The 26,316-nt window shown below is 36.5% G+C and overlaps 1 protein-coding gene across 1 annotated transcript in view; it reads left to right on the forward strand.

Annotated features, from left to right (window-relative positions):
- Positions 1–26,316, forward strand: part of LOC122800838 (neurogenic locus Notch protein-like) — a gene marked incomplete in the record, with an annotated part of 809,298 nt that overhangs the window by 360,928 nt on the left and 422,054 nt on the right. Inside the window, 2 exon segments of the mRNA XM_044070145.1 lie at positions 10,539–10,694; positions 20,139–20,246. Coding sequence (XP_043926080.1) covers positions 10,539–10,694; positions 20,139–20,246 — 264 coding nt within the window.

Here is a 26,316-nt window from a genome sequence, read left to right on the forward strand (position 1 = left end):
AATTAAAATTCAACGAAGGTCAGAGAAACAACACAGCTTTATGAGTATGATAGGGAAGGCATATTGTACAAGGAATGAACTAAATATAGAGGACAGAAGAGTTTAATATGAAGTGATGCTACTTACATAAAATATCAGTTTGGAAAAGTTCACATGAAAAACATATAAAAAGGCTGATATTTGGAGTATGAAACAATGAAATGTGACTCAGACTATGGGATTTTGCTTGGTAGTTTGCCCATGGCAAATAAAGTGAAAACAGAATGTCAGCATTAAGATATATGTATAACAAAAGGGTGTCAAGAATTGACAACTGAACATGTATTTAAAGTCAAAACACTTTTAAAAGTTAAGAAATTAATAGTAGAAATATGTACATGTTCTGTTCCAGACAGTTGGTGCAGAGGTTAAGGTTGTAAGCTGCAGTTATTGTGGTACAGGATTTGATTCCTTCAGCTATCATTGGTATGGTGGATGGTTGATATAATGGTTAAGGTATTTACCTTATAGATGCAAGATGCAGGGTTTGATTCTCACATGGAGTAATTGGCTAGGCTTAAAATGACCGACAAGGGAAGTTAGCCTAGTCCAAGCCAAAAACCTAAATCTGAGAGTTTGCAGACAGGTCCTATACTATGATGTTAAAGAGATCGGGAGATAAAATCATGGATAATATTCTAAGAAAAATGTCAATAATGGTAAATGGGAGATGTATTCATTTGTTTGCATTATTACTAAGATAGTCTGACTGGGCAAAGTTACTTTGCAGTAGAGGCTAGAGAAGAAAAGCTCCACATTACATATATTTGCATAAGCATTTAGTGTGAACTAGCAGTAAACCTAAGAGTAAAAATTTTAAATGTTTAACATTAAGACATATATAAATTTATGGGCACCAAATTAAGTATTTTATGCAATATTTACAATTTGTCAATACATCTAACATTAACAGAACATACTGTATTATTTAACAATGCATGAATATCGTCACAATAAAATGTTGGTACCCACACAGCAGATGAGGAATAGAATTAGAAGTAAGAAAAATGAAGGCATATAGTTAACTCGAGGAAAACCTAGTAGAAGATTTGTGTATATAATACCCTTTGTGGCTATAATTTGTGTACATAATTCCCTTATCAATGATTGTACATTTTTTTAAGGAGGAAAGGTCTACTTAGTTGACTGAATACTTTATTTTTTAGATATTATTTGTAGTGTTAGGAATTCACAGCCTGTTTGCATTCCAGGTAAGATATGTTGGACTTTTTATTTGTGTATTTAAACCTTTCTATGTACTAAAAAAAAAACATACACACACATTAGAAGAGTTACAGAAATGTTAATCCTTCATTCCTCTAAAGTAAAATATTTTGTTATTTGGCTTGCTTTCATTGAGTTATATGCATAAATTCTGGCATCTGATTTTTTCAGTCATCCTCTGTCATTATGTTTACTGTGACCTCTGTGTTTAGCAATGCTTCTATCTCCTACTTTAGTATGTTTTCTTTGATATATGGCTACTTTAGACTCTCTTATTATAGATGTACATAAGTGTATTATTCTGATTTTCACTCTTACAATTCATAATTATTTTTCCATTGATGTAAAGTCACATTCTTTACATATGCTCTCAGGTTTTGTCTTATTCGATCTTTTTGTCCTTCTGACCTGTAATCTCTGCATTTTATCTAGCTATTTGTGCCACTGCTTTTATATTCCTTTGCAAAGCGGTTTTGCCTTTGGCATTTAGCATATATTTTACTCATTGCTGACACTTTCTCTTAAATGGCTATTGACCACCAGAATACCTATGTTATGTAAATCTGATTGATATCATCTATTTCTACGCATTTTTCTTCAATCCAGTTTTTTTACTTCATTCTATCTCTCATTGCTTTCTTTTCATGTATTGAAACTTGTAACTGCAATAAATCACATTGTTTCATTAGCTTGAATAGTTCTGACATAACAACTATATAAAAAGAGTAACACAGAAAATAAATCTGCTTGCTCAAAGGAGAGAATATATAACTGAGTATGCTAGACAATGAATATGAAAGCCACTAGTTGCTTCCCAGAAATTGATTAGTAGACTTCTAGAAGCATTTTAGGTGCTCTAGATATGAACCCCATTTTTGTTCTAGTGCACAGACTTATCAACTACTTCAGTATTACATACACATTAGTTTTTTTTCTTTTATTCTTCTTTCATTTTCATAGAGCTTCAACTGGGGTATAGCCAGGACTTTTAATAGTACATGCCAGCTTTCAAAGTTCAGTGCCCACAATTAGAATTATACCTCCAATAATCCAGACATGATTTGTTTTCACATTTTAACTATAGGAAAAAAAACTAAAAGGCAATAACTAAATAACTAATAAACTAAATAAAGCAGTCATTTGAAAAATATTGAAGTACAAAGTATACAGCATGATCCATTATAAACATTACCATTTCCATTTTAAAATTAAATATATATTCTAGCATATCACATTGTACAAAATATTGTTTTAAAAATGTATGCTGTGGCATACACATCATATCATATGCCTGGCTATGCCCCTGAGCGTCAATTGCTTACAGAGTCTCCAGGTCTAATATCTGATCCTGTCATATTGTTTCTAGGTCCATCTCAGCCAGTGATAGCTACTACCACACAATCTGCTTTTGGTAAGAAAATATATAACCATGAGCTATAATAATATACTAATTTCTTTTCGAATGTAATTCAAGCACATCTCATTGCAGAAAATAAATAAGTTAAGTATTTTATATAGTATATGTGTTGATGTGTATAGCATATAAAACTAAAAAGCCACATAGTGGTGTTATTCAAAATAAGGCAAGGCTCAGTAGCAGTCAAACAAAGCAGTCCACAAGCACCGCTGAAAATCCAAGGTACAAAACTTTAATAATAAAAATAAAAAATAAACATCAAGAAACGGTCAAGCACTTTTGTCTTAATACGTTGCACTTCATCAAAACCATTTCTACATATTACAGACCTCATTAAATAGTTTAAAATAGTCATGTGACTACAATTGAGTGTTACTTGTTTTTAAAGGTAAATAAATCCTCCATAAAATAGTAAGAAAAATATAAAAGTGTATAAAAAACAAACCACATTTTCAAAACTAATAAAAAAGTTGTAACAAAAATTATAATACAGTTGCCTTCTTCCTTAAAATAGGGGCAGTAGAGATGTGATCATTAATACCTGGCATCATAGTGGCATTCAACCTAAGTTGCCACCTTAACTCACATTCTTCAACTCTGTTCTCCCCAAACTTCCCCTTTGTCCTTCTTATCTCTTTCTAGTATACCAAATAAGAACCTATTACCCTGCCCATAGTAACTGATGTGTTTAAAGAGTGGGTTATTACCATCCTGATCCTTGATGGCATATAGGAGGAGGGAGGCAATTGTATTATAGTCTGTAATATGTAGAAATGGATCTGATGAAGTCCAGTTTATTAGGATAAAAGCACTTGACCATTTCCTGATGTTTATTTTTTATTTTTATTATTAAGGTTTTGTACCTTGGATTTCCTGCATTGCTTGTGGACTGCTTTGTTTGACTGCCACTGAGCCTTGCCTTATTTTGAGTAACACCACTACGTGGGCTTTTTATTTTTATTATTTTAATGGTTTGCTGCATGATCACATGATGTTTTGCTGGTTCCCAGTCATGTATAGCATATGCCTGGCTTTCTCCATGAGCTTTACTTGCTTCCATGCTCTACAGAACTAATATCTATCCATATTATTCTGTTTTCAGGATCAGTTAAACCAGGGACTGGTACCACCATGAAACTTTATTCTGGTAAGGTGAAATATCTATCCTGGATTGTATTCAGAAAATGAGCAAATCTATAGACAATCAATTTCACAATATTATTAGAGAATACTTGGAATCTAGAGTGTCACACAGCTCAATAAGGAGGTTTATACCTAACTGTAATAGGCAGAATAGCCTAAAACATGCAGCATTTGGGAGCTCTGGGACCAACCAATGAGACACTATTGGCATTTGTTTTAATTCATCCAATTCATGTATTGTACAACTCGAGGGAGGTCAACCTTGTTAATTAGCTGCATAAATCACATGCCTGAGTCCTCAAGACAGTTAATATTATCAGTCCAAAAATTAATGATCCTTTAGAACATCTTATTACATTTTAATATATCAGTACAAAATTTCTAATAAAATATAATGAGTATTAGATGTACATATGTAATTTTTAGAATAGTATTTCACAAGTAAATCGTTATCATCTACTCCCCTTTTCCTATTTTGCATGGGGTCAGGAGTGTCAGTGTGACATATTACCTAGATACAATGTTTACAGCGCATGGTTAAGTACATTTGTAGCACATGTAAGTCATGTTCAGAGACTGTCTAGCGACTGATAATAAGTATATAGGCATTCCAAACTATTTGCATTACTACCTATATAACTTTTCTAAAGAAATTCAGAACCAGAAAGTCATGAAGTTCATGTGCCTAAGTTTTTCATATACAGGATGTGTTAGTAGTATAACTGATAGCACATTCACCCTTACTGCAGAAAGCTGTGGGTTCTATTCTCCCTCCAGAGAAATTGATTTCTGAGTGGAGCATAAGGGGGTTGTGTACCATTCTGTAGAAGAGATGTTAAACTGTGGCCCCATCTGTGTGAGTTGGTAGTTGCTCAGGTAGATATAAAAGATCCTATAGCATCTCTCAAAAAGAGCAGGGGCCCTTTATTTTTGACATTAGAACTGGTACAATGCTTAAGGTGTTTACCTCAAAGACACAAGGTCCAGGGTTTGATCCTTAAAGAGAAATTGGCTAGGCTTAAAATGGCCTGTAAGGAAAGCCAAGTACACACTTATGAACAGTATCTCATATTTCATTGCATGAGAAATTACGTACTGATTCTGATATATTATGATAGTAAAATATAAAACAAAAGACAAAAAATACCAAAGAAAACAACAGCGCACAGAGCTGGTGAAGAAAAGAAAGAACCTAGAAAAGAACAGGATTATACAAAAAATGAAAGTTAGAATATCAAATTTCAGTTAACTAATGAAAAGAACCTCTTGATATAGTTGTACACATTTAGTTAATTGTACCAGGTAGTTCAATGCCAAATATTTTTCATTTAAAATTTGTTATGATAAATAAAAATTTTGCTCAGGTTAAAAAAGAGAAGTTTTTCCAACCCATATTCTGGGTATAGGTAGGCCTTATTCTACACAACAGAAGTAACTGTAGAGGAAATAGTAGTATTAAACAGTGAAGTCATAAGAAACTTTTCAAATTAATCTAGTCTAGTCTTGGACAATGAAACTCAAACTACCGCCATCATTTCTGGTATTGCATTCCTTACTGCTAACTACTTACCCAGAAATGCTTTCTGTTAGCTTGGGCATACTGCTGAATACTAGAATTCTGAAATATAGAGCTAAGTAGTCATTCCATATTGTCTGAGTTACTATTACTACCTGAATATTTTATTTGAAGTAATTTAGAACTGTGTAAAACTATAAAATGAATGTGCCCAAGTATCATTTTTTTGCACTACATCTCCTACAAAACTCCATAGAACTTTTATAGGATTTGTCTACTGTATAAATAAACAAAAAGGTTCTGTTTAAGTGTTTCAATGAATAGTTAATCCCTTGTACAGCACATGTTGCAGAATGCAGGGACCATATAATGTGATTAATACATGATTTACAGTCAGATGTCATGTTCTGTCTACGATATTCAGACCTTTTTGTGTCTTTTTGTGCTGTTTGATTTAAAAGTTACATAACTGATGGGCATATTAACTTAGATCTATATGAGTATAACAGTAAATATAGGTTTTGATTACTATGTGCAAGATGGAGATCTTGTAGTGAAATTTAGGTATCCTTGCTAGAAAACAAACAAAAAAAATGCAGCTAATAGTGCTGACTAAAATCAATCATATATTTATTTTACCATTTGTATTTTAATCTGGTTTGGCTTAAGAAGTATCTGAAGCTTATCCCAGCACTCAGCAGGCAGAAGTCATACAGCAAATATAGTCCATGGGCCAATCCATCAAAATACATGCATGCGTGCGCACACATACACACACACACACACACACACACACACGCATGCAAGCTCACACACACACACACACACACACACACACACACACACACACACACACACACACACACACACACACACACACACACACACACACATATTTTTATTTGCAGTCCATGCGTGCACCCCACTCATGAGTCATTAAGAAGAGAAATAATTTACCTTCTGACACGTCTTTTGAATGTGGATAGAAGACTATCACAGGGCTATCTGTCTTAGACAGATCATATCTATATCTATATGTATGTCTACATCTATATCTATCTATGGAAGTATGCCCATGTATTGGAAAAACAAAGTATTGAACAGCAAGTGAATGAGCATAACTGCTCAAACACAAAATGATAAAAAATAAATGCATAAAAAGAAAATAAAAAAGAAAAACAAAGTAAAACAATTGTCTGAATATTGGTAGTACAAAATTGTGCTTTCTAAGTTGTACATTTGAGGTTAGTGATAGGGTTATGGTTAACAAACATTACTAAGCATGGACAAGGGGGTTTCTTTATTTGCCTTAAATCTCTGCTTTTGAGATTTCATTGTTTAAGTTTCACAAGACACACCAACCCTAGCTTGTCTGGTTTTTGACTGTCAATACAGTCAATATCTTCCATGTATATATATGCTTTGAGGGCTAGAAGACAGTATTAGGTCGGTCAGAGTCTAATTCACCTGGGTGGCAGTGAAGTAGGCTTTAATGTCTTCATCCTTGCTCAATTTCTTTAATGGTAGAGTGGTCTAAAGACTGAATAATTTTTTGCCAATAATCTTATTCATCTGCTGAAGAGACATTATACACTGACCCATATTTTTGATGGTATATAGCAAAGTCTCTGAGTTTCTCCATTTGGTTTGGCAATGTGCAGCAGTTCACCTACATAAAAGAAAAACAAATAAATAAGAGCAGCTCTCCCTGCATCCTTTAATAATACATGCTAACCCCCATACCTAACACGAACTCTGCCCCAAGCCTGCGCCTTACCATAGTAAAGCCCTTCCCTTTATACTACCACTACACATGGCACTTAGACATACACTACTTGTATCAGCAGACATGCACAGCACTAAATATTCCCTCTTACCTAGCTCTTACTCTAACCCTGTCCCATAACACTTGCACTAACAACAAGAATCACACAAATGACAAGCTACCCCTAATAATCAGTGTTGTGTGTAGATTAATGTAGCATGGGTTAGTATTAGATTACATATGTATTAGATAACTTTATTCAAAAAGCCACATTTACAAGATACGCTTTACATTAACTAGAACCTATGTGTGTCTGTGCATGCATGTGTGTGCATGTGTGCATGCGTGCATGCGCTTGTGTGTGTGTGTGTTTATGTTTAATTCTAGAAAACATTTGCTATTATATTGCTTTTCTGACTGGATCTGTTTCATACTGATATGCATTTTATCAGAAGGAGCACCAGCACAGAGATTTGACTGAAATGTGCTTGTCTGACTGCAGCTGTGAAATGAAGAGGGGTTCAAGTGGAACGTTGGCTTCTTTTTCTTACTGTCTCCTGGAGCTCACATAATGGGCACTTGACCTGTACCCAGTTAGCCTATTCATTCTATGTGCTACAGCCCATTCAATCCTGGACAGGTAGCACTATTGTCTCATCTATTCCCCAGCTGTAAGAGTCAGGTGATAAGGAATGTGCCAGCTTCCTGATACTGCAGAACAGCCTACACATCTATGGTGAAGCACACGTGCATGCTCAACATTTCCCAACTTTCCACGATGTGCCATTGCTCACAGTCTGCATGCCTTCAGATGATGAATCCACTGGTTTCTTAGCACATGCAGCATGTTGTCAAGACCCTGCTCTCCTGCTAGGTGGCAACCATGTGGAAAGGCAAAAGCTACTTCCTCCTCACAGTTTAGATGAGCTGGTGGTGGTTTCTCAGTTCTAACCTTCCTTGACATCTCAGTTATATGCTGAAGCCACAAATCAAGGGCAGGCCACTGGGGCTCTTGTTGGGGATTTATCCCTCTAGGTCTCAAGAACTGGCAGATATATGACATCTTTGTTTTGTGCTTTATAGACACAGAGAACTAAGATAAATTTTCTAAAATAATTTCCAAAAGTAGCTCATAATACCGAAGAACTCTAACATCTGGTTTGATTTCTGGCAATCTGCTTTGCATTTTATTAGACAAAACATATATTTCGCTGTATTACTTTGAATAAGATGTGAATGTTTTGCTGAAAAGGTTTGACTGAGGATGTGACATGGGGATCCTAGTGGAGTTCTGAAATTTTGTATTGCACTTTAAAGTAACAGCTAAGATGCAGAACAGAGTTTTATGTGGCTGCCTAGTGAAATGTCAAAAAGATGAAAAAAAAAAGTCTGAAAACCCAGAGAAGAGTGAATCTCAAAAATCTCTCTTCTCCTTTAAACAACTTTTTGGAGGGGGGGCAATGTATATATATATATATATATATATATATATATATATATATTTCACTGAAACTCATTTGACTGAGCACACTTGACTGAAAGCTCACTTGACTGAAAGCTCATTTCACTGAAACTTATTTTGTTGAAAGGTATATGCCCTTTCCCCATTATAGTGTGATCCTGGAGTTAGTATATATAGCAAGGAGGACCATATACATGGATACTTACAACTCCAATGAATAATGCATTTTACAAGAGAATATATACCCAAACTATGTGGAGGGCTGTGCCCTCTATACTCCCCCCTTACTATATATACTAACTTCAGGATCACACTACAATGGGGAAAAGGGCATATACCTTTCAACGAAATGAGTTTCAGTGAAATGAGCTTAGAGTGAAGTGAGCTTTCAGTCGTGTGCTCAGTCAAAGGGGTTTTAGTGAAACGAGCTTTCAGTGAAGTGAAGCAGACCCATATCTATATCTATACATATATATATATATATATATATATATATATATATATATATATATATATATATATATATATCGCTGATGAAAAAGAGAAGTAAAAACTGCAGAAATCAGAAATGGAGTATTTCCCAAAGAAGAACATGCTGACCCAGTGTACTCTGAGCACTTTTGTTCCTTTTAATGATGGAACTTCATCAGAAAATAAAATGCATTTTAGGTTCAGTGCAATAAATAGTTACAGTGACCAATTGAAATTGCTTTAAAAAGCTCACCAAAGCAAATAAACGATATATATGCATTTAACACACTACTGACAAGGTTGAAAAACAGGTGGCCTTGTTTCCAGTTTTGCTTAGCTTAGTGTTTAAAAGGTGTAAGACAAAAACCCATGGTGAGATACAAGTGGCAGTGTATCAAGCAGTAGTAGAGACATAGTTATAAACTTGAAATATAGGTGTTGTTGAATGACTTCATAAGGTGCATAATGTTAAGTACCTAGGATGAGAACTAGGTGGCCTAAATAGGTGAAATTAAATGTTCAGGAAGTAGTGTTTGCTGTGTTGGCAAACAGGTCACTCTTAACTATTTACTGCACTGCACCTAAAATGCACTTTATTTTCTGATGAAGTTCCATTAATAAAAGGAAAGAAAGTGCTCAAAATACACCAGTTCAGCATGTTCTTTGAGAAATATTCCAATTCTGATATATATATATATATATATATATATATATATATATATATATATATATATACATATATATATATATATATATAAGAGCACTACAGAATCTTGAAAGACCAAAATCCTGAAAATTCAAAATCCTGAAAACTCAAAATCCTGAAAACACACAGGATACCAACACTTACTATATTCCAGCACTAATTTGTTAGACTGGTTTTGTTGTCTGAGGTATGGGGGTAGTGTGTTCAATATTTTTGCAATTTCATAAGAGAATAGAGATTCCCCTGAGCTATTTTTACATGGAATGATTTCTACTAGGGCTTTATCACTAGATCGAAGTTCCCTTTTATTACTATGGAAGTGTATAAATATAAATATATATATATATATATCTATATATATATATATATATATATATATATTTATATATAAAATTAGCAGAGTGTATGGGAGGTATTTTTTGTGCCCATATTTTGGATTGATGCATGTGTATGTAGTAGAGTGCTGACATTTGTAAAGTCTATCTGTTGTGGACCTTTGTAATGTTAATATTTGGGTCATTCATTCTTTTTCAGTAGATCCATACATAGGTAGATAAATATAGATATTTACATATATTTATAGGAAAAATATGAAGATGCACATACATTTACATACATGTGTGCACGTGTGTGTCCTTTCCATCACTATTGCAGAATGGGCATCTGTTTGTTGTATGTTACTATTCATCATCAACCTTAGTTTTGCAAGTTTGGAATTTTGTATTTGTAATGTATCTGTAATGCTCTGTATTTGATAATGTACATAACATGACTGCTTGTTTTGTCTTTTTACAGCAACTCCAATTGGTTGTTTATCTGATAAAGGGCTCCTTTGCTGTGAAGGACTCAACGATAGTTGCAGGCCTGCTAACGCTGCATGCTACTGTGATTCAGCCTGCTCCAGTTCAACCCATGATTGCTGCTTTGATTATAATGCCACGTGTATGAATGGTAAAGCCTGATTTGCATATCTTTGTTATCTATAGGCAAACATCAGTAAATAATCATTTCCAGTTTCTAATTATTACTCTGATCGTGAATATATTTATAAAATGAAATAACTCATTTTAAGTACAAATAATGTATTGTTAAATTTAAATGTTTAGCATTAGTGTACAAAGGTTGATGGAAATAAAAAAAATGCATTTAAGGACAGACGTTAAACAGAAAAGTGGTGGCTGAAGTTTTCTAAAAAGCCAAAGAGTATAGATACCCTACAAAATATGTTCTTACAAATCATTGCAGAGAGTATAAAAAAAGATAGTGAACAGAAAGAAAGTAGGTTGTTCTATAATGAAGTCTTTAATTCTAAATCCAGATTTCAGTGTAGTGTTTAACCTTCCTTAAGTTCATAATAAACAGAAGTGCTTTTCTCCACTGGAGACCTGATGGCAGTGGTTTACTTATGTAATTTATTCACAGCTATTTCTGCATTGCATTGGGAGAATCAGGACAGAAATCCAGGGCTGCAGGATGACACCAATTAAAGAGCACATAGTCTTAGCTTTCTGTGCACACATATTTAATAATGTAGTTTGCCATGGATAGCCATATTCAGAAATGCAACATGTAGTGCAAATTAGTTGTCATATTGAAAGACGCATGTCCACAGTGATGACAGAGGAACATAATAAAAAACATGCCTTTGACTAGATCGTGATTGAGCCACAGAGTCACCTGAGGAGTGCAATGAGCTGAGGTCGTAATTAAAGGACCAGCTAGGACACAGCAAGTACTCTGTGTTTCCAGAACTGAAGATTGTACATAGGGGTGCGTAATACATTGCAAAGGTACACAGCATGGTCAACTGTGCATCCTTTACTTTACCAATCAGCTCTATATTTGAAGGGTGCACATGGCAGTAAGGCTTGTTCCCTACATGTCAATAACCCAATCCATGAAAAATGGAAAGAATATACAGCAGGTAAGGATGTGCAGTGTAATGAACTATATACCATGCACATGGTGCTATGGCACAGCTGTTATAGCGCTAGTACAAAGCGGGGGAATCATGATGTAAAGTACACAAACTGTCACTCACATACACACAACCCCAAAAAGGGATAGCTGCATTATTCTCATACTGTATTTGTTACCTTGGAATACATGCAGCTATTTATGATGTCATCTTGCTAAAAGTCATCCTCATCTAACTGTATTTTCATTTTAGTGTGTGTGTGTGTGTGTGTGTGTGTGTGTGTGTGTGTGTGTGTGTATGTGTGTGTGTGTGTGTTACTTTATTAATGATGTGATATTTAATTACTTAAAGTTATAGTTCGTTACCTCTGCATAAAATATCTGCAGCTCTTATTTAACCCCTTTACATTTCTGAGATTACTGTGTTTAATTAATTTATTTTAAGATAGTTTCCTTTATGCATGTCAATCAACATTTACATAAATAATAATTCTGGAACTCAGCAAGATAATATATGTGATAATCACTGAAAAGTAAACATAAACACATAAATACTCTATACAGAGGTGCTTGAAAGATATATATACGCACACATATATAGATACACACAAGCTATTATAATAATTCACAAGAGTAATCTCAGTAACCAAAGGAACAATTACACATAAATGTTCCCCCATACACACACATGCACACTGGTCATTATAGTGCTTTTATGCCTGTGTCTATACATGCATTCACTACCTAATGTTTTTGGGGGTTGGGATAGAGCGCTTAATTAATATGTTTTTGGTTAGGGTACATACAGGGTATGTAAAGCTCTTCATTTGCAGTATTCTTAAACTATTTGGCAGAAGCATAGTTTAGGGAGGGGGTAAAAAGGGCTGCTGCAAGATGTAGAAGGTGTTGGGGGTGTGATCGTGTGATCTGAGAATGGCCCATTTCTTTCTTTATTGCAGATAGGATGTGGTACTCCAAGAGAATTTTTTTTGTTTTTTAGTAATAATAACAGTAATAATAAAAATTCTAAAAATGACAATAATAGCAACATGCAGCAGTAATAAAAAAATATTGCATTAACTCAGAGGGTAAAATACGATATTTAAGAATCACAAGACATGAAGCTGAATGGTTAAGCCATTTAAAACATGATCTTCACCCCATAACTGGTCTCCAGCACCTGAGTATATTACAACATAACCCACACAATGTCCATGTTTTGCAGTTATAGTTCACCATCATTTCAGCCATCCCAGCTATTACCAATATTTAACAAAGCAGAAGGGCCAGGTATATATTCCTTTCTCATTACACGACAACATTCTGCTAGGTCTTACATATTTGATAACCAAGTTAGTAAGCTGATCCAATCCAGGCCCCTTGTGTGGTCAATATTTACAGTTTTATATATATATATATATATATATATATATATATATATATATATATATATATATATATATATATATATATATATATATATATATATATATATATATACACACACACACACACACACACACATATAAACATATTTATTATTATTATTATTATTATTATTATTATTATTATTATTTTGATTGTGCCGTGGTGGCACAGCGGTAGAATTGTTACCTCACAGCAAGAAGTTCTCCTGTTCGAATCTCGGCTTGGCTTGGGAGTGCCTTCTGTGTGGAGTCTGCATGTCCTCCCCGTGGTTGGGTAGCTTTCGAAAGACATGCGTGCATAAATGGGCGTGCCTTCGTTGGGGGTCGAGCTGCCACCTTGGCATTTCATAAAAATCTACTGCTAATCATTAGCGGATCGGAGTTCCACTGTGGTGACCCCTTACCGGGAAAAAGCCGAAAGACAAACAACAATTATTATTTTGTTTAGTGGGTACTGATGGAGGTCAACATTCAATAATATACATGAACAGACATTAAGTTATATACATTAACAATTACACATTCATTTGCTTATGAGATTACATTCATGTAAAATAAAGCCAAACTATTACATATAACAGATACTTATTCATTACTAGATGTTGAACATTGAGCATTAGAAGAGGCATATTAGTTGATTTGTCTAACAGATAACAGATTATGTGATTAGCGTTTAGGAATTCAAAGAAATGGAGGTGAGGAAAGGAGTTAGATAGGGCAGAAAAGGTTAATATTATAGCTAAGAGGTGGCATATAAAGAGGAATCATAGATAATTATATATGAGGCTACCATAAGGTTTATATTGGAATTATAGAGGTGGGGGTGTAGCATTGTCATAAAATTATGTATGTGACTAGGAGATGCTAGTATAACTATTCAGGTATTAGTGCTAGTATAACTATTCATGTATTAGTGCTAGTATAACTATTCAGGTATTAGTGTTAGTATAACTATTCCGGTATTAGTGCTAGTATAACTATTCAGGTATTAGTGCTAGTATAACTATTCAGGTATTGGTGAAGACTGGTTGTGGGGCACAAGATTCTTAATGAAGAGAAACAGTTTGACAGTGTATTATTATTCTGTATTGCATTAGCAGCATTTCAGTAAATTAAGTAAATAAATCAGGATATCTGGCAATTCTATTCCTCTTCATTAAATAACTGCTGTGGCATCCTTGACATCTATATGAATTGCCACCAGCTCACCTTAACATCTCAGTTAAAGGATAATAACACTGACGTATGTATGGCTCCCAAGTAAGCAACAAAGTCTAGAAGGTTTAGGATTTGTGCTAGGAAAAGTGCTTGCATATGTATTTTTACACCACAAGCAGACTTTGGAGATTTTTTTTTTCACATAGATGTCATATATTGCAGATGTGATTAGAAAGATACAGGTAATTGGGGAACATGTTTTTGGAAATGTAACAAGTTGACCGATTTTAAAAACTCCCTACTGAGCACTTTGTTGGAAATGTTGGAGAAGCAAATGGTTATAAATAAGGAAATTATTCTTTTGACCTGAGACTTAGCAACATTAATGCTATTTGCTGCCAAAAAAGCAATTATTAGAAAATAGAAGTCAAAATCTAAACCAAGTGTAACTGAAGTAATGCATACTGTAAAAGGTGAAAGAAGTGGAGGCAGGATTTTTCTTATGCAGTAGATTGCATAAGAAAAATGGAGTGTGTGGGAACAATGCATGCAGAATAACACTCAGGAGGATGAGGACAGAGGTTGTGTAGGAAATGAGCAATTTATGTAATGCTGCAGTCAAAGATAATTATTAACAAGAAATGTATGTACAAGGCAGGAAACAATGAAAAATGTCATTATGGTTTGCTTTATTTTCTGTTACTGTAGGTTTGCCTATGTCATTGTTTTACAAATGAGAATTTAATAAATCTGCTAAAAAACAAAAAAAGGAGGACAACTCTGCAGAAATGTAGACCTTTGTCATGCATTGTTACATTGCCACATTGATTCATGAATTTATATGACTAGTGTGCAAGAAGAATTTACAATCATTTTTTTCTTTTGGCATCAAAAGAAAGAATGTCATTGTCTGAGCCATTTATATCAGCAGATACAATTTTCTTTCGCATGGTGGTGTGGTTAATTTGGTAGATTATAACTAATGGTCAATACTAACTCACTCAGAATCATTCATCATTCCCTTAACCTGAATTCAAATTCAGTCCTGCAAAAGATCTTAACCTTTACCCTATTGTTCAAAAAAAGTTTGAGCTCTTCTTAGAGGCTGTCCTCTTCATCACTAGCATCAGTTAAAGCCTTCAGTTTAAATAAACCCCCCTCAAATACTCTGGTCTTGTTAAATAGTTAATGAGTGAGGGATTGTGTTGAGCAGGAAAGCCCTAAGGATGAGCTCTGTGCATCAACTATTCTTTTTGATGCCACTTTATAACAATATTATACATGATAACACAGCACTTGAACCATCCCTTTTGGGATCCTCCCCTCCCGTTCTGTCCTGTCCCCTTCCCTCTTGTCCCCGTCTGTCACCACCTGTCCCATCCTGTCCCCTCCCATCCTCTCCCCTCCTATCCTGTCCCCTCCCCTCCTGTCTTGTCCCCTCTCCTCCTGTACCCTCCCATCCCCTCCTGTCCTGTCCCCTCCCCTCCTGTCCTGTCCCCTTCCCCTCCTGTCTTGTCCCCTCTCCTCCTGTACCCTCCCATCCTCTCCTGTCCCGTCACCTCCCCTCACATCCTGTCCCCTTTCCTGCTGTCCCGTCCTGTCCCCTCTCAGCCCCTTTGCCCCCTCCATTATTTTCTTGTTGGTTGGAGGTAGGTTTGCTCATGCTCCACATACGCAGCCCCAGCTGAGTGATCTCATAGTTAGACTTCTGTCTTATTAAAAATCTTTAAAAATTAAAATTGTTATACTTGATTATTTCTGTAGAAGATCTTCCATTATCTTGTTCATTCTTGTTCACCTCCATAGCTACAGCAAATCATAGCAGTGGGTGCAGGAGGGTCGATAATGTGTTTTTTTTTGGTTTGCAAATTGCATATGCCAAGGTAATTTCTCGGTTTATGTCTGCATGATAACATGTCGACATTTTGCAGTCACACGGGCTACTTGACTAAAGTGAGTAAACCCATATACATACACATATGTATATATATATATATATATATATATATATATATATATGTATATATATATATATATATATATATATATATATATATATATATATATATATATATATATATGGGTCTATATGACTTGGTCGACAGTTCATATGATCTACTGTCTATTTGGTCGACAGTTCATTTGATCGACAAGCATTTTAGGTGGGGGGAGTCGCACCCCACTCCCCCCAATGTGGGGGGCTGTGCCCCCCCCCCCCCCCTAACTATATATATCAACTCCAGGGTCACACAACATTGGGAAAGGGGGCAAATGCTTGTCGATCAAATGAACTGTCGACCAAATAAACAGTCGATCATATGAACTGTCGACCAAGTCATATAGACCCATATATATATATATATATATATATATATATATATATATATATATATATATAGGTCCCTATCAATTGATCTAGTTTTCAGAAACTCAAACTCTATATGGTCGAGACCATATGATCAAGATTTTGAAAACTCAAAGCTTTTGAAAGGAGATCGAGGTACAATGAGCATCAGGAAATTTACCCTTTTCCTCACTGTAGTGCAATCTCAGTTGGTCTATTTAGTTTGCAGTGGATATGGTAGGGTAGAAAAGGTACATTTTTATGTTTTATTTTTGATGTTCGTGTTTTTGGAAACTCAGTATTATGGTCTCTTTGATATTTTTTTTTTTGAGTATCCAAAAAATCAATAATATGACACAGACCGATTAACCTCTAGTTGTTTTTTTACCTTCTACTTTTCTAATTTTCTGCCAAGTACAGCCAATGTGTTCCCCTTATTTCCCTTCCTCTGTAAAGTAATAAAGTGCTCCACCTTTCCTCTTATATTCTATTTCCTTTATAAAAACAGGTATTCTGTGGAGTTTATTTTTTTTATGCTTTTGCCCCTTTCACATCACAGTAAATTACATTGCAAAATGTTCAGTCATCCCTTCATTCAGTCATTCTTCTCTTCCCTGTTTATCCTATTCAGGTTCACAGAGGAATTAGATCATTCATAATAGGCAAAGTACCATTTCCAAAAATGGTACCGATTAACTGATGTGCATATGCAGAGGCACACACATAGGTCCATTGGTTATTACTAGGCTAATTATCCTTAAGGGCCACTTTAAGCCTAGCCAGTTACCCCACGTGAGACTCAAACCATGCACCTTGTGTCTTTAAGGTGAACACTTTAACCATTATGCCAACCTCCCACTGCCTTAGAGTAGCACAATTCACCTAGCATAAGGGTTTTGGTAAGTGAAGGAAAGTTTGTGCACCCAGCAAAACCCATTTCATACAGGGAACACGTGCAGACTCTGAGTTAAGGCAGCTCCGCCAGGATCAGAGCAAGATAATCAGGGGGAGTGAGGCAGTAGCTGTAACGGACATGCCACTGTTCTGCTTTGTAGGAGTTAGTATTTCTGGAATTCTGCTCTATCAAGGCCTCCATTATTTTTTTTGTTTATACAGGATTAGAACCACAAGTCTGCTCCAGCTTGAATCTCACTCTAAGACATGTGTCTGTTCGAATTTTGCCATTAGAAAAAATAAAATAAAAAATAAAAACTTAAGCCTATCATTGAAATCACCATTCTGGAAAGCACTAAATTGAATTTGTCTTATTCAATTGGTTGAGTTTTCCATCAAATTGTGTACCCCATTTTTTCATCCGAGCTTCTCAGTCAGCATGATATTTTCATTTGCTCCTATAATAAGAAGCCAGTTAGTCATATCACTTCATGTTTGTTACCTTATAATATGTTAATTCTACCATTGTGTTTCTTTCTCATTCTCCAAAATGCCTTCTTCCATGTCCATGGCAACTGATCACTACATATTCTCATTTCTCAGTTAAGCATTGTCCCCCTTGCATTTCTTTTACAAATCCTTGCTTTCTTTTCAGGGTCTTGAATATTGCAAAACCAACTATCCCCATTTTTTCATTCCTTTCTTTGAACAGTGTTTTGACTTGCTATTAATTTTTATCTGTCATAACAACCCCCCATAACTGGAAAATAATTTTTTTAAGAATGGATTCAGCCAGCAGTCTAAAGCATTAGCTTTTTTGATTTGATTCCTTCATATCTGTCAGAAATCTACTAATAACGTATGTCTGATGTGTGTCACATGACCAAATAGATCAACGACAGTGGTCATAACCTTTATCAAAATGTACTTTTTAGTGATCTGTTTCAAGAGCTGCCAACTGGGATCGAAGATATTATAAAAACCTTTTATTACTTATCATTTCCGTCACACTCCACACAGCCATCTGCTTACCAAGAAAAATTGGATAAGCTGATATCTACTGTCAGACTCACAATTACATATCAAACAGCAATCAGCAGCTGGCTATGGAAGTGAAGCTAGGATTTTAGTTAGCTACTGTAAATAGTGCACTGAAGTAACATTTGCTGGGACAGCTGATATTCTATAGATGATGACGCTTTGTTTCATCTTGTTTTACATTTCATGGCTGTTTAGCTTACATGACTCTGTAACTCTAAAACATGCTAGTAACATGATCACCTGCATTACTCAGAAGCGTGTGTGTGTGTGTGTGTGTGTGTGTGTGTGTGTGTGTGTGTGTGTGTGTGTAAAATTATACTTTATTGTCAACTGCATACAGTGCATAAAAGGACGACTAAAAATAGGTGAAATATTAAGAACTTCTTATGCTTTTGTTCATGTGTGTGTGTGTGTGTGTGTGTGTGTGTGTGTGTGTGTGTGTACATTATCTTTTTTTAAATTTGAGACATTTTCTGGAAATCTCAGATAGTTCAAATATTTGTCAGTGAATTTAGATAACTGAATCTTAATTAGAGAAATCATGTTTCACAGAGTGGTGGAAAATTTATCATTATACCATGACCCCCCCCATTAATATTCCAAAACGTGCACGCTGATTGGTCAGCGTGCATGTTGTAAATCGGGTTATACTAATGGAAAAAAGGTCCAGTTGCCCAGACTTTTTCCATTAGTATGTCTATTTAAAACACTGTCTCGCTTTGTTAAACTCCTTTAACATAGGGAGACAGTGTGTAAAAAGAATGGAGATCTTGCTTTCTCCGTTGCTTTTTTTTTAAACCTGTCTCACTATGTTAAATGGGTTTAACATAGCGAGACAGCTTTAAAATAAGCAACGGAGATCTCCGTTGCTTATTTTAAAGCTGTCTCGTTATGTTAAACCCATTTAACATAGCAAAACAGTTTGTAAAAAGCAACGGAGATCTTGCTTTCTCCGTTGCTTTTGCCCACAGCTCTGATGTACTGCGTAGGCGTACGCATGCGCAGTACATCAGAACTGCCGCAGAATACAGACAGCTGCACAAGGGCAGCAAGGAGGCATTATACAATGCCATTATTTAAGAAAATTAATTATTTTTTTCCTTAAATAATGTCATTGTATAATAGCAATAACCCACTTCTGGGTGTGGGTAATGCTGGATTTACCCACGGTTGGCTTTGTTTGGCCACTCGGGCTTTGCCCTCATGACCAAACCACGCCAACCGTGGGTAAATCCAACATTATCCACACCTAGGTGTGGGTTATTGCTATAATAGCGTTATCATGAAACATACTTGACTAAGAAGTGAGAGCAAATTAATGTTGGGGATTGATATCATATTTGTAATAGACAGTAACAGCTTGAACTTTTAACAAAGTTTTTATAACTGCACTTATGTATTTACTTTGATATTGAAACTGATCTATATTTAATTAGTTTTTATTGTTAATTCAGCCTTGGCATTGATTACTTTAGAAGTTATATTTAAAGTATCAGTCAAGTGTACCAAAAGTTGCTTTGAACACAGTATGTGTTACAAAGATTTTAAATGCTAATTATAGATTAAGCTCAGTCATGTACTAAAAATAATTTTTATGACTGTTTTGTTGCTCAGCTTCCTATAATGCCTGTTTAAAGTCGCCATGCTCTCCAAATGCCACCTGCACCAGACTGTATTACCCTATTGGAGGCTACAACTGTACATGCAAAGCAGGCTTTACAGGTAAGTCATCAGTCTCACTCTGCAAAGTATTTAGCATTTACTTAGACATAACATGTTTGAAGATGTATTAGGTATTTACCTGAGTACTATGAAATGTTACTAGATTTGCGTTGTGTAAAGTGGTACGAGATTATCAAAACTAGACATACTTACACAAGAGACTGCATAAAAATAATTTCAGAAGAAGCATCCAGCATTGCTGAAAGTGATCACCCTTTAGCTGCTTTGCCATTAAATAACAGCTATACGAATATGCCATTCAGAAAGGCCAGCACGTTTTGTCATGAGACAAATGTAAGCAATAACAAGCTAGATCAGACTAATTGCATAGAAAAAATGTGTATTACCATTCCAGTTAACAAGCACAGTGCAATGTACAATAAAGAGTGTAATATATAATCTTCTTCTTCTTCAATGCTAACCACTGCACCACCGTGGCCGCCCAAAGAGTGTAATATATAATATATACAGTATTTTCTGCAGTGGGTAAATCTACGGTGAATGCCGAGAGAGAAGAAGAAGGAACTAGGAAAGGAAACAGGTTTGGAGAGATGTCCTGTGTTGGAGCAGGAGCATTCGGCTTTGATGAAGAAGTGCTTTTTGGGTAGCAATCTGAATTTGGAATAAGTGCTGATTTCCTTAATGTCAGTGGGGACACCTCCCCAAAGAGTAGATGCCTCTGAGAGGAGAGAGCACGTGCAGTGTTGTGGAGTTTGGTTCTGGGGGTAATGAGAGCTGGTGTAGCTTGTGAGTACTGTCCGACGTTGTATGAGAGATTTCTCCATGAAGTCTAGCTGCCAGGGGAGTAAATGTGTGAATTGGGGACTAGTTAATATAGTTGTGATAGTAAAGGTTAGATCTTTGTTTTATTAGAAGCCATTTGGTTTTTTCTAGCGTGATACAATGATGGCCCCAGAGAGGTGAGATTGTGGTGAATGTAATGAATGATGTTTCCCCATCTCTTTTACTTATCTTCCTTCTTTTGCCATTGGAGCCCTAAGCTGTTAGTGTCTAATAGCCATTAGGTCATTAACAGACTCATGGTCCTAACATTGGGTATTAAAAGCGTGTAACCAGCTTTTATTAACTTCACATTTCTTGTCCCAGTAATAAGTATACAACTGTCTTTTAAAATGATCAGTGATTTGGAGACCTAATAAAAAGAGGTAACTGATTCCATAATCTGGGTAGTCTGATATAAGAAAGTTGATTTTTTTTTAACCTGTGATTTTAAAAATACACATTTAAAATGGAACTTGTGTAAGTCTAGAATTTAAGTAATAGTGATGTGGCAACAGGTTAAAGATGGTATTAGATATTTCATTGTTTGCAACTCTTTTTGTGCCAAGCACTTACCCATTGGACATCAGATATACCATTTACTGACTGTGACCTGTACCAGTCCATTGACAGCCACAGAAGTAACCTATTAACTTTGACTGCTATACTTGAATTAATTTGGTTGTGGTCAGCTGATTTTAATTCTTCTTTTAAGACAGTGTAGTGCTAACTTGTTATAGGGGAAAATGAGAGGTACAAATTGTCTTTTTTTTTTTTTTTGGCTTTCTAACCCTATTACACAATATTGGCTGCTGGTCTGTTAGTGTTGTTTTCTTTATCTTGCTTTTATGTACTTATTGTACTGTGTAGTTCAGTGCCTATTTGTGTCAAGCCAATGATGCTAAACATTAGATCTAGAAGCTACTTATTCTGACTGTGTAACTAATCAGAACACAATCAGGATAGTGACTTATTTACTTTATCTGCTACACTTGAATTAATTTGGTTCTGTTTGCTCAGCTATTTGAGATTATGTATTTAGTGCATTGCAGGTTTAACTTACAAAAAAAGGAAACCAAACATTACTAAACTTGTGTCTCCTATTAACTTGTTAGTACTACTATAGGTTAGTAGCAGCTTATAAGTGACTAGTTCTTCATTTTACTTATTTTTGCTGTGCATCTCAGCATTTATCTGCTGCACTAACCCAGCTTTTACTGTAGCCAGTGTGCACTTTCCATGGCACCCAACAATGTAGTCTCTGTCTACTTACTAGCTAATACTTGTTGTATTGTGTCATCTACATTTATAACTTGAGTGTCCTTACCATACTGCTCTGAACACCAGAGCTAGTTGTCCATCTAGTTTTGGTGGTGTTTGAATAAACAATTGTTCTTTTGTTTTCACTGAGCATCTGCATAGCAACTGCTGGCTCAGCTCAAGTGCCACAGCTTGGGTTGCTCACACTATATAGCTGTGTATATTATAGATCTTTGCCCACTGTCATTACTTGCTACCAGATAGCACCTGACAACTTGTTGCCCTCTTGCTTACAGAAACATAACTAGAGAAGGTCAATGAAGGTGATTGCCCCAGACAAAAGCTGTTAGGGGATGAAAGTAGAGTAACTGCCTTGGTTGATATCATGGTTTCTCAAATTAATATATTTAGTTGCTGTAACAAATACCTTATGCATTCACCTTGCAACAGTTACTAACAGACTTAAGATATTTGTAAGTGAAGAAAGCAGTTTGTGCATCCCTCTTTTCCTCAGTTCAGAGTTCTATGAGCTTTTCTTTCAGTCAAGGAGTGCCCAAGGACTACCTGGTGCACCAGGTGACCTAACTATGGCTTTGTTTGCCTATAACTTATGTTGTCCTTATTATGCTGTAGTGCATTGAGCCATCACCCAAGATGTATTGACTGAGCTGACTGAAAATTATTTTTGCCAGTTTTGCTTTGGCTGAGCTTCCAGAAAACACATGCAAGCTTGATGCATTCATGCCTATAAGGTATGCCACTCCTATTTTCCTGCCAAAACAATGCAACTAGCTTAGCAGTTTCCTTAACTGAGCTGTACTGATTTGTACTGTGAACATTGTAAAATAATTCCTGATTACCTTACTGCTAAAAACATTGTAGCTATTAGCCCATTATTTTTGACTGAACTGTGAAAACTGTAATAGGACACCTGTTTTGTATTTTGCTTTATTGGGGAGATTTCCACAGTATACTTGAACTCACATTAGGTACTATGAGTCAACAAAAGAAATTGTGAGGATTCTAACAGGACACTGAATTACAACGGGTCACAATCACTGCTGTATCTTGTAACAGACTTTAAGGCATTTAAAGATACTATCATTGTATCTATCTAGCACATTACCCATAAGCTATTGCACTTGGACAGCCTATCTGCATTCTGACACCATGGAAGCACACACACTGGCTGTACCTTTTCTTTTGCCCGACTACTAATATTAAGTAAGAACTACCTCATGCTCACTGGCAACTCCTTATTGTCGGAGAAAGAATAAACCTAAGTGCAGATATATAGCTAAACTGGAAGTAGCATTCTCATGTCCTTCATGTACCCAAGTCATAAGTTATTTCTTTCCACATCCTTTCTGCCACATCATAACATTAGCACATGATGAGTTATTAAAAAAAAAATTCTAAATCTCCAGTACATTCTTCTCAGCTGTCCAGTATTTACCAAAATACAGATTTATAAAGTTAAAAAACAGGATTCTATACAATTCTGAATTACCCCTTTAAATCAATCTCTTAGAGTTCAGCCTTGCAGGTTAATCTCCTTGGACGTTAAGGAGTGCCTGTTACCTGACTCCACACAACACCTTGTGTGTGAAACCAGGTTAAAATAAGGTTTCAGTTTCAGTAGCAGACTCTGTAACCAGACTTGCCTACCCTGTTTTACCTCTGTTATTTGAGGTACTCTGTCACCTATAACACCTCCATGTGAGAAGCCAGAAAATTTATATAAAGAGAATAATTATTTTATTTTCTGTCTGCTTGTGACTGCAGACTTATTCACAAATATTCAGAGGTGCATCAGGGAAATACATTGAGGTAATGTTATGGTTTGGTTTATCTATTACGGCTTGTTAGGTTTCTTTTTTGGAAGACTGGAACCCAGAACACAGAGACTGTCCCCCGGATTCTCTATAGCTTGCACAGTGGTGCAGGAGCTCAAGCAGGCAATATGTCTGCCTTGCGATCCAGGAACAGCCTGCAGGGGCACGCATGAGTGCTCCTGCACTAATCCTACACAGATTAAGCCCTTGTATGCACATCACCCCATTTGCAGGAGAAATCTATGCAAATGAGGTGATTGTGCAATTCAGGAAGCTTGCAACCGTCCGTGCAGGACTAGTGCTATCTACAGAAATGTACTCGGTTAGTAACAGAGTACATTTCTGCAAAATCCAAAATGGAGCTGTGACAGCTCCAAATAAAGTATAGGGCCATTGGTATTGCAAACAGTAAAAAATAATACAAAAATCAACTTTTATTTTTTTTAGTCAATCTTGGCTGTTTAAGCGTAGGGCAGCAGCGTGCAAACGGGATGGGGGGGAAATATCAAAATGAACCTAAATTAAGCATTCTAACTAAAATCAGTATTCTGCCATGCAAGTCAATGGCAAGCAGAAGACAACATGGCCAGTGAGTAGTGGTTGCTAAGGGGGGGGCTCAGTGTGAGACATGTAACTATGCATTAGCAGGCAATCCTATGCAAATGAGGGGAAGGATAGTGAATCCCAGTTTTCCCCAACATGTGAGTTAGGTCCCAACAGTGTAAGAGTAGGAATAGCTTAGTGCAAGCTTAGGAGTTAGGTGACATCATGGGGGTGTGTGTGTCAGGATTACTGTAAACAGATTGGAGCCCTGTGGCTCGGGTTTGCTCCCAGCTTAACACAGCTAAGATAGGGGGTGTGTCTAAACCTGCCTAGCACTCTTTACAAAGCCTAAACAGGTATGCATGCCATGCACCGGTTTTACAAGAAGAAAAAAGAACTTAAACCAGGAAATAGCAGCAATGTGCACATTTGAGCACTCTGTTTGTGCGACACACACCCAGGCTTAAACAGGAAGGCAATGGGAAAGGAAAGCAGCCGTAGAAAGGTAATCACGAAGAACTAGCTTAGCTGGCAGGTGAAATGTATCAGAATCAGCCAATTACACAGGCAGCAGACCAGCCCAGCCCAGAACACTACTATAAACTATGCAAACACCTTCCCCTCTGGTTTTTCCCACACTCTACATCACTGGTGTATACAAGCGGGGAAATTTTAACAAACAAACCTACAAAATGAGAAGGGCTGCAGCAGGAAACATAAAACAGCATGTGCAAGAGGCTGAGGGTGGTGAGGATGTGAGTGCTGCCGATCAGCTCACAGTGAGGAGATGGAGAAGAGTGTACAGACCCAGGGTAACCTACCAGGGGCTACATGTGCTGGAGATAGTGGAATACTATAGGGTGGACAGAGACCTCTTACTGAAAATTGTTGAGATGTGCCGGCCACACCTGACACACCAAACTGACCAGTGGATACCAAGGTATGTGTAGGCCAAGGAATACTAGCCACAGGTACCTCCAAAAGCTCAACTGGGAATATCATGGGGATCTCACAGGCATCATCATCCAGAGTATTCCACCAGTTCCTGGATGCCATGTCAGCACATGCCAGTGGGCAAGTATTTTTCCTCAACACCCATGAGGTGTTGGCCAGCAATATGCATTTCTTCCACCAAATAGCAGAATTCCCTGAGGTAGTGGATGCTATAGACTGCACGCACATATGCATCAAAGCACCACCTGGTGATTAGGGTAGGGCCTACATCAACTGCAGGGGCATCCCTTCCATCAACTGCCAGGTCATATGTGATGCCCAGGGCATTATAATGAATGTGTGTTCTGGCTGTCCTGGAAGCTATGATGATTCCCACATATGGCATCCGACACAGCTGTACCAGAGATTTGCCAAAGGGGACATCCCCTACTGTCACCTAGTGGGGGATGCTGGTTACACACTGGAGCTGTGGCTAATGACACCCATCAGAAATGCACACACACCTGAACAAGAATGCCATAATGAGGCACACGCACAGACCAAACGTTTAATAGAACATGTGTTTGGGATGCTCAGGTCACAGTTCCGGTGTCTGGATACATCCAGTGGAGCCTTGCAGTACTCATCATCTACATGTACCGAAATTGTTATGGTATGTGCCATGCTACACAATATGATCCTGCAGAAACAGCTGCAGC

Source organism: Protopterus annectens, chromosome 4.part1, assembly GCF_019279795.1.
Source record: "Protopterus annectens isolate FY-2018-M chromosome 4.part1, PAN1.0, whole genome shotgun sequence".
Lineage (NCBI taxonomy): Eukaryota > Metazoa > Chordata > Ceratodontiformes > Protopteridae > Protopterus > Protopterus annectens.